This window comes from Bubalus kerabau, chromosome 11 (assembly GCF_029407905.1).
Source record: "Bubalus kerabau isolate K-KA32 ecotype Philippines breed swamp buffalo chromosome 11, PCC_UOA_SB_1v2, whole genome shotgun sequence".
Lineage (NCBI taxonomy): Eukaryota > Metazoa > Chordata > Mammalia > Artiodactyla > Bovidae > Bubalus > Bubalus kerabau.
The window spans coordinates 98279864-98293758 of NC_073634.1; the positions used below are offsets into that span (position 1 = coordinate 98279864).

General features: G+C 49.3%; 1 protein-coding gene across 2 annotated transcripts in view; it reads right to left on the reverse strand.

Annotated features, from left to right (window-relative positions):
• The window catches only part of PSMB7 (proteasome 20S subunit beta 7), a 116695-nt gene that overhangs the window by 60524 nt on the left and 42276 nt on the right, over positions 1 to 13895 (reverse strand). The window contains exon 1 of one of the 2 annotated variants that reach the window (XM_055541105.1): positions 6504 to 6508. The exons of the other annotated variant lie outside the window; for it this stretch is intronic. Within the exon in view, the coding sequence (XP_055397080.1) occupies positions 6504 to 6508 (5 nt within the window). Of the gene's footprint in view, positions 1 to 6503; positions 6509 to 13895 lie in introns of those variants that run through there. 2 annotated transcript variants of the gene reach the window in all.

Sequence of the window (13895 nt, forward strand, 5' to 3'; positions counted from 1 at the left end):
AACAAACGCACCTCATGAGTTCACTGTCAGAGGGAGGAGAGAAGGGCCAGAAAGACTCACAGCCCTGTGTGCTAAGGGTTGGGTGGAGGATGGATGCTGCAGAAACCAAGAGGCTCAGAAGGACAGAGCGGGAGCTTGTGGGGGGGGAAGGCAGGAAGGACAGACACGCGAGCGAAGGTCTGGGGTATGGGACACACAAAACCAAACAAAAAGCCCTGGCACGCTTGGTTTTCAGGGAACAGGGATGAGGCGGACGCGGCTGCAGCAAAAAGAAGCAGAGCCCGCCCCCCACCCCCTCCCACGAGAATGGTGGTGGGGCATCTGTGTCCAGCCCTGGGGTCTGGGCGGGAGCTGGAGGAAACTGGGAAGGATGTGGAAATGATCTGTGATCTCAGTTTGTCCTGGGGCATTTCTCTTCCTAACTGGGTCTCTTTGGTATGGTCTTCACACCCAGACAAGCTGAAGAGGTGGCGATGTCTTCCATCTTCTGGAGGTGGCTCAGCAGAGGCAGCCAGAACCCAGCAGAGGGCGACAGAGAGCCTCCAGGCAGCCTGGACCAGCCCCTGAGACAGCCAGCCCAAGGCCCTGAAAACTCCACTCTGCCTGGGGCTGAGCCGTAGGGAGGGCAGCTCTAGACAGGTCCCCGGCACCCAGAGACCCTGCTTCAGCCTCCCTGTCCAGCATGACTGCTGCGCCCTGGGACACAGCCCAGTCCTGAACCTGGGCCTGGACACAGTCCCAACTTAATCCCTGGCAGTGCCACCAAACCTGACTGACTAGTAGAGCTCACTTCTGCTCTGGATTTGGCTGTGTGACCTCAGGGAAACCATCAGGCTCTCTGTGCCTGTTTCCTAATAATATAGTAACAACCAACATTCCCTGTGTGCCCCCCACAACCTGTTCTAACCACTTTGTGTACCAGGTCTCATGGTCATCCTAGAATACGCCAACACAGAAAACAGATGATCCAGAGACAGACACAGTGCCTGCCTTCTGGGAGCTGGCAGTCCCTAAGGGTCAGGCATCACCGCCCCACTTTACAGGTGAGCAAACTGAGGCCCAGAGAAGTGAAGTCGTGGGCTCAAGATGATAAGTGGCACACAGCTAAGTAACAGAGCCACAGTTTGAACCACATGCCTCCCAGCCCCAGACCAGGCACAATACCACTTCCCCGACCCTGGCAATTATGGTCCAGCTGGAACCCAAGCTCCCAAGTCCCTCAGGGCTTTGCTAGAACAAAAGCAAGCCAAGCTCAGCTCGTTCCCAGCTGCGTGGTTGGAGGCTGGTCTCTTCATTGCTCATCTGTTTTCACATATATAAAATGAGAACGCATTGCAATGTTTCTCTTGCCTTGTGCATACCAAGTAAGAACATGGAGTGTGAACTGTAAAGCACCTCATTCATTCATTCAGTCATTCATTCACTATTTGTTAAACCCTTCCTTAGTGCCTGGCTCTGTGCTACTTCACAGCCTCAAAGGGCGCTGTCTGGGAACTGCACCTCTGGTTCACCGAGCTATGCACCCTGAGTGCCAGAGCATGGCCAGGAAACGGCTCCCAAGAGGGCATGAGGCAGCAGGGTGGGCACCCAGAGGACAGGAGTGAGCACGGAGGCCAGGAGACCAGAGGAGGGTTCAGCTGTGCACGGCCCCTGCGCCTGCCCAGATTTTCCAAGGGCCTGGCAAGCACCCTCCCCCAGCCTGCAGGCTGCTAGGAGCCCAGCGTGGGATGGGCCCTGGAAGGCTCACCCCCATCCTCTCTCAGGATACACACACATCCGGGGGTGCCCCCCACAAGGAGACTTGGCCATCTTCCCATTGCAGGGAAAGCAGCCCATGATGCTCCCGGTTGCTAAGGCAACTAGGCCCTTGTTTTTCCTTCTTCATAAATAAGCTATAAATAGACAGGGCAAACCTGGGCACCTTCCTTTGCATGAATTAGAGCAGCTGCTCCCAGCTCCAGGGTCCTGGCACAGCATCCAAGTGCCAAGCCTTGCTGCACAGGCCACAGCTCCAGTGGGAGCACACGGCAAACACACGGCAGCATCGGGTGTGAATTCCTCCCACCCTCTCCAGACTCTACTGGGGCGCTCAGCAGATTCTGGGGCCCCGCCAAGACAATCCCAATCATTGCAAGTGGGACCTGAGATGAGAGTTTATTTAACTACTTAGCCTCAGCAGATGAGAAGAGCCATGAGTTTGCCCACCCAGCTGATGGCAAGCAGGAATGGGTATCCTCCCTTCTTCCCATCAAGGGTCTGCACAAGTCACAAGGAAGTCATGAGAATACATCCCATTTTGAAGGGCTTCGTCGGCTGACTCAGAAGCTGGGCCTGTCCTGAGGGCACTGGGGAGCCACGGGAGGTGTGCAAGCGGAGAAGCACTGCAACTTCTCTTGGAAGAATGGGATTCCCACTTGACAAAGAAAGTTTGAGCAGAGTGTCACCCAGAGACAGGGTATCCTGAAGGTTGCTGGACCACAGTGACAGATGCTTCCTCAAACCAAGCCTCTGACTGTGTGCCTCGATCTAGTTCCCCATCTTCACCATGGTCTGGACATGCCATGCCCTCCCACAGCAAGGCAAATGCTACCTCATTCATTCATTCATTTAGACATCCCTTAAACAAACTCCAGTTCTGTGTCTGGCACTGTGCTGAGCTCGGGAACACAAAGACTCTGCCCTCAAGGGAAATGGATACAAGAATCAATATAAGAAGCTTAGAGGGCCAGAAAGTTCTGATAGAAATTTCACAGGGTACAAAGAGGTTCAAGAGAGAGAGGGCAGCTCCCCCGGAGGAGGAAAAGCAACAGTAAGTGCATCACAGAGAACATGGGACTGTAAACAAAACTGAAAAGATGAGTAGGAGTCAGCTAGCTGGGGTTGCAGGAAAGAGAATGGGAGCTTTAGGAGGTGGAGAGTCAGAGCAGACACTTGGAGGCATGTTGGAGGGCATTCAGTGAAAGGGAGTGAGAAGCCGGAAACTCAGCAGGGACCAAGGCAGGCGGGACCTTATGTCCGCGTATCGTGCAAATCAACTTGGCAGCAAAGGGTGGGGTAGACAGGGAGACTCTGGAAATAGGCCATCCGGGAGGAAACCACACTCATGGGCCAGGGAGGAGGTGAAGATGATCTGAATAAGGGTGGTAGCAGTGATGATGGTAAGAAGGGAACAGTCTCAAGAAATATTACAGAAGGTCAAACAGGAGGTGGTCAGAAGTGAGATGGGAGGAGCAGGAGAAATGGAAGAGTTGATGTTCTCCAGGGGTCTGACTTGGGTGGCAGGATGGGTGGTGGCAGGAAGGTCACGTGGGTCCCTTTGGGATATATTGCATTGGAGGTCTGGGTTGGGGAGGGAGGTGCAAGACAGCAGGGAGAAGGCCATGCAAGTCTTGAGTGTGAATGAGATGCTTCAAGAGAGTGGGCAGAGGCAGAGAAGGGAGCCAAGGACAGAGGCCAGGGATGGTATTGCTTGTCATGCAGGTAAGAATGAGGAGCGGGCAAAGAGTGGAGAGAAGAAGCAGGCAAGGAAGCAGGCAGGGCCCAGGGGAGAATGACGTCATAGCCACCAAGTTGGGGGAGGGGGCTGGAGACAGGGAGAATGGCCAAGTCCCAACAGTCCAGTGAGAGAAGGATGAAAATGCATTCGTGGGAACATTCTCATCAATTAAGCTACTGTCATCAAATCGATCAAAGAATTTTTCCTGATAATAATCCTCAGTGTTAGCGATGATGTGACAAAATGAGCACTTTTGCCATTTGCTCATGAGTACAACCTTTCTGGAAAGCCACTGGACAAAATAATTCAAGATCCCATACAACAAGTACCTGAATTAGCAACATCCTAATGTGCCCTTTAAAATTTGTTAAGAGGGCAGCTCTCATGCTAAGCAGTGCAGTTTTTTTTATATCAATTATACCGCAATAAAACAGTTCCCTTTCTCTCTCTCTCCCCGCTGAATCAACTGAAAAATCATGCAACACTCCACCCTAAATTCTAGAGGACGAATCTCGCAAAAACAAAGGACATTCTTTTATATAAACACAATACCACTACACGGATTTAGTTTTACTTAAGGATTCAGTATTTCTATTTAATATTCAATCCACTTTAAAATTCCCCCAGTTATCCCACTAAAACCTCAAAGATTTTTATGATTCAGGATCCCATCAAGTTCTCACACTGAATTCAGTTGTCAGATAAATACTGTAGCAAAGACTCCTAATAACCAGGGCTTTCTCCTACAAAACCACAATACCATTGTCACATTCCGGAAATGTGATATGGGCTCAGGATTATTATCTAATATCCTGTCTACCTTAAAAAAAATAGCTCAAGATCCTTAAAAAAGTTCGGAACATTTAACTCAGAAATTCCCTCTACGACTCTCTCCTCAGACAAAGATAGGGGTGTGAAACTGTGCGTTGTGACATTATTTATAATAGTCCCTATTGGATGTTATAGTGGATTATATATTGGATCTATATTGGATAACGTATTATATACATTGGCTATATGTTGACTAATGGATTACATACATTGGATATTATAATAGATTATCATAATAAAAATCTAGAAACCACTTTAATGTCAAACTACAGGTGAATGGCTAAATAATTTATGATGGAATATACAAAGCCATTGAAAATTATGTTTTCAATATATGTTTAATGACACAGGGGAAAGAATGAGAAATGGCTCCAACTTTATAATGTATATAGATGTACATTATGTATGTAAAAAATTATATTACAAACAGTCATAATACCTTGCTGATGGTCATTCTTTTTTTTATTTTTTTAGAGAATACTATTTTACTTACTTATTTATTTTTGACTGAAGCACACAGAACTTCCCTGACTAGGGATCGAACCCGTGACTCCTGCAGTGGAAGCACAGAGACTTCACCACTGGACCACCAGGGAAGTCCTCAGGTCATTCTTATTTTCCTCTTTGAGCCTCTGCCTTTTCTCCCTCCACTTCTCTCTCCCTATGCATTACTTTTTCTCAACTTTTTTATTTTGAAGTTTTTCAAGCCTTCAGAAAGTTGCAAGAGTAGTACAATGAACCATTCTCTCTCAACTTTCTCTCCCTGCTGAATCAAATTGAAAATTACACAATGCTCTATCCTAAATGCTACAGGACACATCTACTAAAAACAAGGACATTCTCCTACACAAACACAATACCACTATAAGGATTTAGTATTACTATCTAATATTCAGTTCACTTTCAAACACCCGCAGTTATCCCAATAAAACCTCTATGATTTTTATGATCCAGGATCCCAACAATTGTCCCAGCCCAGCCTCCTAATAAGCAGGGCATTCCCTACAAAACCACGACACCACTGTCACATTCCAGAAATGCAGTATATGTTCAGGATTATACCCTAATATCCTGTCTACAGGCAGTTTCTCTGATATCATGATTTTTGTGATCAGGATCCAATCAGGGAGCTCCACTGAATTCAGTCTCTGTGACTCTTTAACCTTCTTCAATCTGGAACAGTCTCCAGGCTTGCTTTTTGTTGTTCATGAAAAGGCCAGGCTAGTTCAAAAGAATTTTCTTCAACGTGGACTTGTCCAGTGATTTTGGCAGGTAAGCATTTTTGACAGGAGGTCCTCATAAGTGATGTGTCTTTTCTCTGGGCACCACATCAGGGGGCATTGATACTGACTTGCCCCAAAACTGGCGGTAAGTTTAATCATTTGGGTTAGGTGGGGTCTGCCAGGTTTCTCCATGTGTAAAGCTAATTTTCCTCTTTATAATTAAAAAGTAATTTGCGGGTGATGCTTTAAGACTGAGTGCATAGCCTATTCCCAATGGTCTTTGACCCAGTGGAAATGGCACTCATTGATGATTTCTACCCAAATCCATTTTTACAAAACCTGTGTGTACTTTTGCAACTGCACCGAGGAAAGGAAAAGGAAGGGAATAAATGTCCTGATTTTAGAAGGGAAAAATGTGTGATTATAAGATTTCATTTTCTGTTTCCATCACTCCTCAGTTGGCACTCTTCTAAGAAAGAGCTTTCCCTTACCCTGATTTCTCTGGGTCTTTTTTTTTTTTTTTTTAATTCAAGGAATTTTTTTTTTTCAATTTTATGCACTATGATCCATTCTTGCTATTAATCATTTTGATCTCCAGTTGTCCCAAATGTAGCCCTTGGAGTCTTTTCAAATGAGCTCCCCACCACTTTGAGATCTCCTTGGCGTTCTGGCATGATGATATATTCCAGGTGTGGAATGGAGAGCTTGCTGGGTCCAAGCAGCTCTCTCAGCCACGGAAACAGCCACTTACCTCTGGAACCATGGGCAACTCAAAGGAGGTCAGCGGGCAGCAAGGGGAGCATCAGGGGCGGGGTGGACATGCAGGGCTCTTTCTCTCAGAGCAACAGCTGCTGGGGCTTTAATTAATGGCCCCACTCTGGGGACCCAAGGTCAGGTGCCTTGAGGTTAGGAACAAGACGCCAGCGCACTCGGGTATCTCATTCCACATCCCACCCATGTACTCCTTCCATGACGAAGGGTATCAGTCATAGTACAAAGGTGAACAAAACCTGTGTGTTCTTTTGCAACTGCACCGAGGAAAGGAAAAGGAAGGGAATAAATGTCCTGATTTTAGAAGGGAAAAGTGTGTCTGTCTGTCTATCTGTCCCCAGTTCTCCAGGCCTCTGCATCCCCTTTCTTACCCTTTATCTTCTCTCATTGAGGTAGAGTTTGCATACAGTAAAATGGACAGCTTTGAAAGACACAGTTGGATGGGTTTTGACAAACGTGTAATCAGCACCCAAGCAAGATACACAGCATTCCCACCAACCCCAGAAAGATCCCTCATGCTTCCTCCAGTCAGTCCCTCATAAAGGCAATCATTTACTAATGTCTCAAAATTCCACAGCTTCACACAAACAAAATCATGCACCAAGCACATGTCCTTTAACTGCCAAATAAAATGGTGGTGGAAAGCCTGGCAGCGCCGCCATCGCCCCCAAATATTTCCAAGGCTTTCGGAGAGAGAAACAAGTCAGGACACTGGTGACCCTCTGTGGGCTCTTTCCCCAAACCCCTGCTCCCAGGCTGGTGACCGAGAAAGGGACCCAGACCAGGCTCATCCCCCCACCCAGAAAAAAAGCATCTTCCATGGCCCAGAAATGATGGCTGAGAGACCCCACTGGACGTGGCAGGAGGCTCTGTACACAGAGTGAGGCTCAGACACGCTGATGGCCCCCAGCCCCCCAACTGTGGGGACCCCCCAGGGGACTGCGGTCCTGTCCATCTGCCCACAGGTGCAGTGAGCAGCACCAGTGGCCAGCCGGCCCCTGCATTTCTGCTGTCAATCTGCCCACTGCCCTGGGTTGTTTACTGGAAGCTGGCCTCCCTGCCAGGGTTCAAAGCCCTGGCCCTGGGCGCGTCCGCGGCAGGAAGCAGGCCAGGCGGTAATTGGCAGCGCGGCTGAGCTCGGCGGCCGGCACTGACCCGCATCCTCCTCTAGCGTCGCCTTTGAGTCACTTCATACTGACCTTCCAGGCCTGCAGGGACTTCCTGTTGAACACCGAGCCCGAACCAGCAACAAATTACTCGTTCCCCAAGAAATCTATTAAAAGGTGACAGCAGCTCGGGGGCCGGAGGCCCCCTGCACAGGAAGCCTAATGTCTTCTGTTCCCAAGAGCCACTGGCTGACTCCTGCTGAACGTGGGCCAAGGAAAAAGAATGCAGACATGAGGAGAAGGTGCCATCCGTGAGGCCCGTCTATGGCTTTACTGAGGGGTAAGGGTCGGGATCTGGAGTACCCTGGACCTCAGGTCCAATCTGCAACTTCCACACTATGTGACCTTGAGCAAGCCACATGGCCTCTCTGAGCCTTCCACACCCATAAAGGAGAGAAAAGCTCACCCTGTGGGTCAGCAAAAAGCTGGTGAAGTGCCAGGCACATAGCAAATGCTATTCTCTGTGAGTGCTGCTGGCTCAGAAGCAGACTGATTTATTGCATTCTGTAGCCAGAGAGAAATAAGCCCAGAGTGACCCGCATGTGTCTGCCCCCGTCCTAAGTAAGGCAGTGGCCAAACCACGAGATCATGTGGAGTGGGTCACGTGCAGCTGGAGAGCCTAGGGGTGGAGGCAGGACACCTGGAGGATCGGAGCTCTTACCACCTCCAGCAAGGTTCCAGCTGATCGATCACGAAGTCATTGCATGGAGGAAAGGAATCAATGGGTGAATGTCCACATCATTGGTAGGTGCCGTAGGCTGAATAATGCCCACCCCCAAACATGCTGATGGCCAAGTCTCTGCAACCTGTGAAGATGTTACCTTACATAGTAAAAGGGACTTTGCAGATACCATTTAAGTTAAGGATCTTGAAATGAGAAGATTATCCTGGATTATCCAGGGGGGCCCAGAGTGATCACAGGTGCCCTTATAAGAGAGAGGCAGCAGGCTCAGACGCTTCCCTGGTGGCTCACACAGTAAAGCATCTGCCCGCAACGTGTGAAACCCAGGCTTGATCCCTGGGTTGGGAAGATCCCCTGGAGAAGAAAATGGCAACCCACTCCAGTATTCTTGCCTGGAGAACTCCATGGACAGAAGAGCCTGGCGGACTACAGTCCATGGGGTCGCAAAGAGTCGGACACGACTGAGCGACTAACATTTTCACTTTCGCTTTCATCAGGCTCAGAGTTGAGGCCTGAGGTGCAAGTTGAGGGAATTCTGTAAATTCTGTCCCCTAGGCCTCGCTGGGCTCAAACTCCAGTGTAGTGTTTTTACCATAGGATGAAGTGCTGCTGGGCCCACTGTCCTGATGACTTGGAGGATCAGAAAACACCAGTTCACAAGGGACAGCTTAAATCTCAGGCTACTTGATGTGGCATGGTCATCAGTCTCTTCTAGGGTCCAACAGGTTACCAGGTGCTGATTTTCGAAGGGTGAGTAGCTCTTGGCAACAGAGGTCATGGACTTGCCTAGTTAAAAGAAATAATTTTTAATAGATACTTTGATTCATTTGGCAAATTGCTTACTTTTTAAGAGACTTAATAATTTTAAATGGAACTGGCTTTTGGAGAACTGGTTTTTAGCAAAATTGTTCAGGGCTGGCTGGATTCCAGTACATGAAGATGCCCTGGAGAAGGGAATGACAACCCATTCCAGTATTCTTCCTGGAGATTCCATGGACAGAGGAGCCTGGCAGGCTACCATCCATGGGGTCGCAAAGAGTCGGACATGACTGAGCGACTAACATTTGCACTTTTTTTTTTCTCTACTGTCTGAGCCACCACATAAAAGATGCCCTAAAGATGGTCTCCAGAACTCTGTCCTGATCTTGGATTTGCCCTCTTCTGGGCTGGCTTTGCTTTCGCTTGATTTTTCTCTAAAATGTGGCAGAGATGACCACCACTCCTCTGGTTTGGCTGTCCCAGTTAGAAGAACACAGGAAAGTTTCCCAGAAATTCTAGTAGAAGACCCAGTGGGCCACCTGTCTCATGTGCCCATCCTAGGGTGACAAGCCTTGGCCAGGAGCATGGATACCCTGACTGGGGTATCCTGGTAACCTGGGCTACAGGCCCACGTGTGGTAGGGAGAATTATAAAGATGTCCCCTCTCCTGATTTTCATTCTTGATTATTCAACGAAATACTAACCTAAGCACTATGTGATATTGATTTTATGTGTCACCTTGGCTGAGCCACCATGCCCAGATGTTTAGTTAAACATTATTCTGTGTAAAGATGTTTTTGGATGAGATTAACATTTAAATTGGTGGACTTTGAGTAAGGCAGGAACTTCCCTGGTGGTCCACTGATTAAGACCCCACCCTTCCACTGCAGAGGGCACAGGATCAATCCCCGGTTGCAGAACTAAGATCCTGTATGCCACCCAAAAGGGAAGGAGGGGAAAAAAAATCTAATTACCCTCTGTCATATGGGTGGATCTCATACAACCAGGTGAAGACTTTAATAGAACAAAAGACTGACCTCCCCAGAGCAAGAAGGAATTCCCACCCCAGGTTTCAGACCCACTTAGGTCAGGGGTCTAAGCTCCTCTGCTTGTACCCATGGACACAGCTCCTTATGACAAGGTGGCAGCTGTTGTTTCTGTTCCAGGAATTTCTCCAGCCCTCCCTCCATTCATCTCTTCATTTGGGGGCTTCTTCGGTTTCCATCCCACTGCTCAGGTGACTTTTGTAGCTCAGATGGTCAAGAATCTGCCTGTAATGCAGGAGAACTAGGTTCGATCCCTGGGTCAGGAAGATCCTCTGGAGAAGGAAATGGCAACATTCCAGGATTCTTGCCTGGAGAATTCCATGGACAGAGGATCCTGACAGGCTACAGTCCATGGTGTCAAAGAGTTGGGACATGACTAAGCAACTAACACACTCACACACTCAGGTGTTTGGAAAACTGCCCTGAGTCTAGCCAGCCTCCCGGGTCAGACGTGGAGTCGGTTCCATGTAAACCCCCAGCAATTGTGGAGCACAACCCCTGGAGCTGGACAGGAGGAAATAACTGGATGAAGATCAGGGCCTTCAGGCCACCGGGCTGAGCTCCCTACCTGGAGCCAGGCAGGTATCATCACAATGAGTCCTTGTCACAGCGCCACCTGGTGGGCAATAGGATCCTCACTTCTTGGAAGGAAAAATCAAGGCTCAAAGAAGGCAAATCCATGTCCAAGTTCAGCACCCTCTTCCAGTTACAAGTGACAGAAACTGAATTCATCGTGGCTGGAGAAAAGGAAGTGCTTGCTGATCCACGCAACCGGAAGGCTGAAGGATGAGGCTGGCTTCAGCCACCCCTCTGCCTGGGGGATTTGGTGAGGTCCTCATCTCCCCCTGCCTCTCTGTCCTTGCATCTCTTCCTGTCTCCCACTCTTTTTCTCTCTCCTTCCACCCCCCACCCCATTCTCCCTCACTCTATCTCCTATCTCATGAGTGCTTTGCTCTCAACTGACTTTATCCCCTCCCACTTCATACGGATAGAACAGAAAAGTGGCCTGTGACAGAGACAGAAGTCCAGTTTTAAATATTTGAAGCAGCAAAGCACCCAGGTGATAAATGAGCTTTTTCAAACTCCCTTGCAACCAGTGATACACAAATAGAAATATTCTATAGTATTCCTGGAAAGGCTGCCTAAGGGAAGGCAAGCTGACTCAGCTGGAAGAAGCACCTCTTTTGCTCTTCTCCCCTTTCTGCCTTCCTGTTTGCCTAAAACATGGGTGTAATGGCTGGAGCTCTGGCAGCTATTTTGGGCCATGGGGTGAGGCTGGATGCCAGTGCTTGTCATATGAGCCCTGAACTGACTACCATAAGTCTTCTTTTACATGCAAAAAGCCCCAAATAATTGCATGTTTAAGCCACTTTTATTTGGAATTTTTTCTTATATGCAACCAAACTTAACCCCATGATATGTGACCACAAGCAGCTCCAGTTCACATCTTTCCAACTCCAGAACTCCAGAGTCAGGACTCCTGCTCTTCTCACTCACCAGGCATCTAGTGAGCTCTGAATGGCACAGCGAGGGCCACACACGACTAGAGGAATGGCCAAACCATGCCCCAGGCCCATTCTTGGTGTGCTTATGTTGCTTATTTGCTTTTGAGCAGACACATCTGGAGTGGAATCAGAGGAATGGCGGGCAGAGGGGCATTCCCCAAAAGAAGTGGGTGTGCCGAAGCCCTAGGATGTGACAAGTGTCCCTCACGGCTAGTGTACGGTGAACCCTAGTCTGCCTGACTCCCAAGCAGGACACTCTCCACCCTACTCTCAGTAGTTCAGAATTAACAGAAGAGGCTTCCCTATCTGTCCTCTCGGGTACAGGACCGTACAGGAGCCCACTGGGGTTGGCCTGACCTCTCTCAAGAAAGTTCATCTAGAGGCCAGTGTGTGGGGTTGAGAAGACACAAGTGTAGAGCGCTCCAAGGTCAACCCAGAAAGCATGTCTCAGGTTAGCACTGCCACTTACTTGTGGGGGACGAGTGTGACTGTTAGTCAGAATCAAGGTCAAAGCCCACCTCAGCCACTCCTGCTGTGTGTCCTCCAGAGAGTCCCTTCACCTCTCTGAGCCTCATGGTAACTCCCCAGTTTCCATCTCCAGGCCTGTCTTCACTCCCTCCTTCCCAGCCCTATACACACCTAGACTTCCATCTTCTTCCTCTCACCTCATCCACCCACCTTCCTCCAAAAGGCCCACCACAACAGCTCCTAGCACACCCAGCCAGAGCCTTAGCCCGGACATGCTGGCACAGCCTCCTTGATGCCAAGATAGTCTACTGTGGCCTAAGGAACAATTCAACTGTCGGATTTGTCCAAATTACCAAACATGCAAAATAAACAACCACCACCATCCCAGAGTCCTGCCCCTGAAAGCCAGGGACAGACGTTGGCATCACAGATGGGCCGGGGGCTCAACAACAACCACCCCAGTTCCCTGGTGGGGATGAGCAGGTGGTAATGTCCTAAAGTCCTGGTTCTTTGTCCCTGGCTCTGGTTGCCCAGGACACCATGCTGTCTCCTAAGGGTGCAGGCAAACTAATGACCTCCTGGGGAAACAGGCCTTAGAGACGAAGCCCGGCAAGAAGGTCAACATTCATTTTCAAATTATCGTTATTATTATTCCATTTTTATTATTGAAACATTTATTTTCCACCTTGATTATTAAAGCACTACATGCTCATAAAAAGAATAAATGAATAAACTACAAATGTAAGTCTCTGGTAATCGGAGTAGGGGTCAGAAATGTCTCTTGTGTCAGAAACAGTCCTTGATTAAGAAACCAAGAAGGGAAAAAGGAAAGATACATAGGACTTCCTTGTGGTCCAGTGGTTAAGAGTCCACCTGCCGGTACAGGGGACACAGGTTCAATCCCTGATCTGGGAGGATTCTACACGCTCTGGGGCAACTAAGCCCGTACACCGCAACTACTGACCCTGGGCTCTAGATCCTGTGCTTTGCAACAAGAGAAGCCACCGCAATGGAAAGCCCACACACTGCAACTGAAAAAGCCCTTGTAGAGTTTCAAAGACGCAGCACAGTGAAAAATAATAAGAATTGTTTTTTAAAGAAAAAGAAACACACACAAATGTGATTCCTCACTTTGTCGTCTGTAGGTGGCTGTTTCTGGGCAGCTGTGTTGCTATGCTGAGTCCGTGGCCAGAGACTCACCTGTCCTTGTGCTACAGAGACTGGCTGGGGTTCACACATGTTCGGGCACCCTGCACAGGCCCTGGTGGAGAGGAGGGCTCAGTGCATTTGTTGGAAACACAGAAGGAAAGAGGGATAGAAGGAGAAGGGAGGGAGGGACACCCCCCTACACAGTCCCCTGTGAAAACAGAGGGACATACAAAATCCTGCAGGGACCAGGGAAAGCATCTCACTCCACCTGGGGCGGGGTGGGGGTTGGGGGGAAGCAGCCAGCATCCCTGAGTCTTAAAGCATGACTAGGAACTTTTTAGAATTTGTAGACAACCACCAGGCCGAGAAACAAAGAGAAGACAGGGTAAATGCAAAGTCAGGGAGACGTTGAGGACATGAGTCTGGGCCTTCGTGGAGAGCCTGGGACAGCCAGAGGAGGGTTTTGGAGAGGAGAGGGGCTAGGAGAGGTTGAGGACATCGGAAAGGACTTCCTGAGCTGAGCTAAAGGGCATCCTCTCGACTTCGGGGAAGCCACACTGGGCGCTCAGCGAGCCTTGGCTGAACCAGATTAGGAGCCAGGGGCCCCAAGTCCCACACTGGAGGGGCAGCAGCCCCAGGATCCCATCCCCTACCAGGCCCCCGGGCAGCGAGGCCTCCCCTCCCGCATCTCCAGCCTGGTGTTTTTCTCTGCGCTTGATGAAGTTAAAATGAGCCCTCTCTGGGGTGACTCGCAGGCGTTCAAATTGGATTGGCACGCAGACATCGAGCAGTTGGTGGC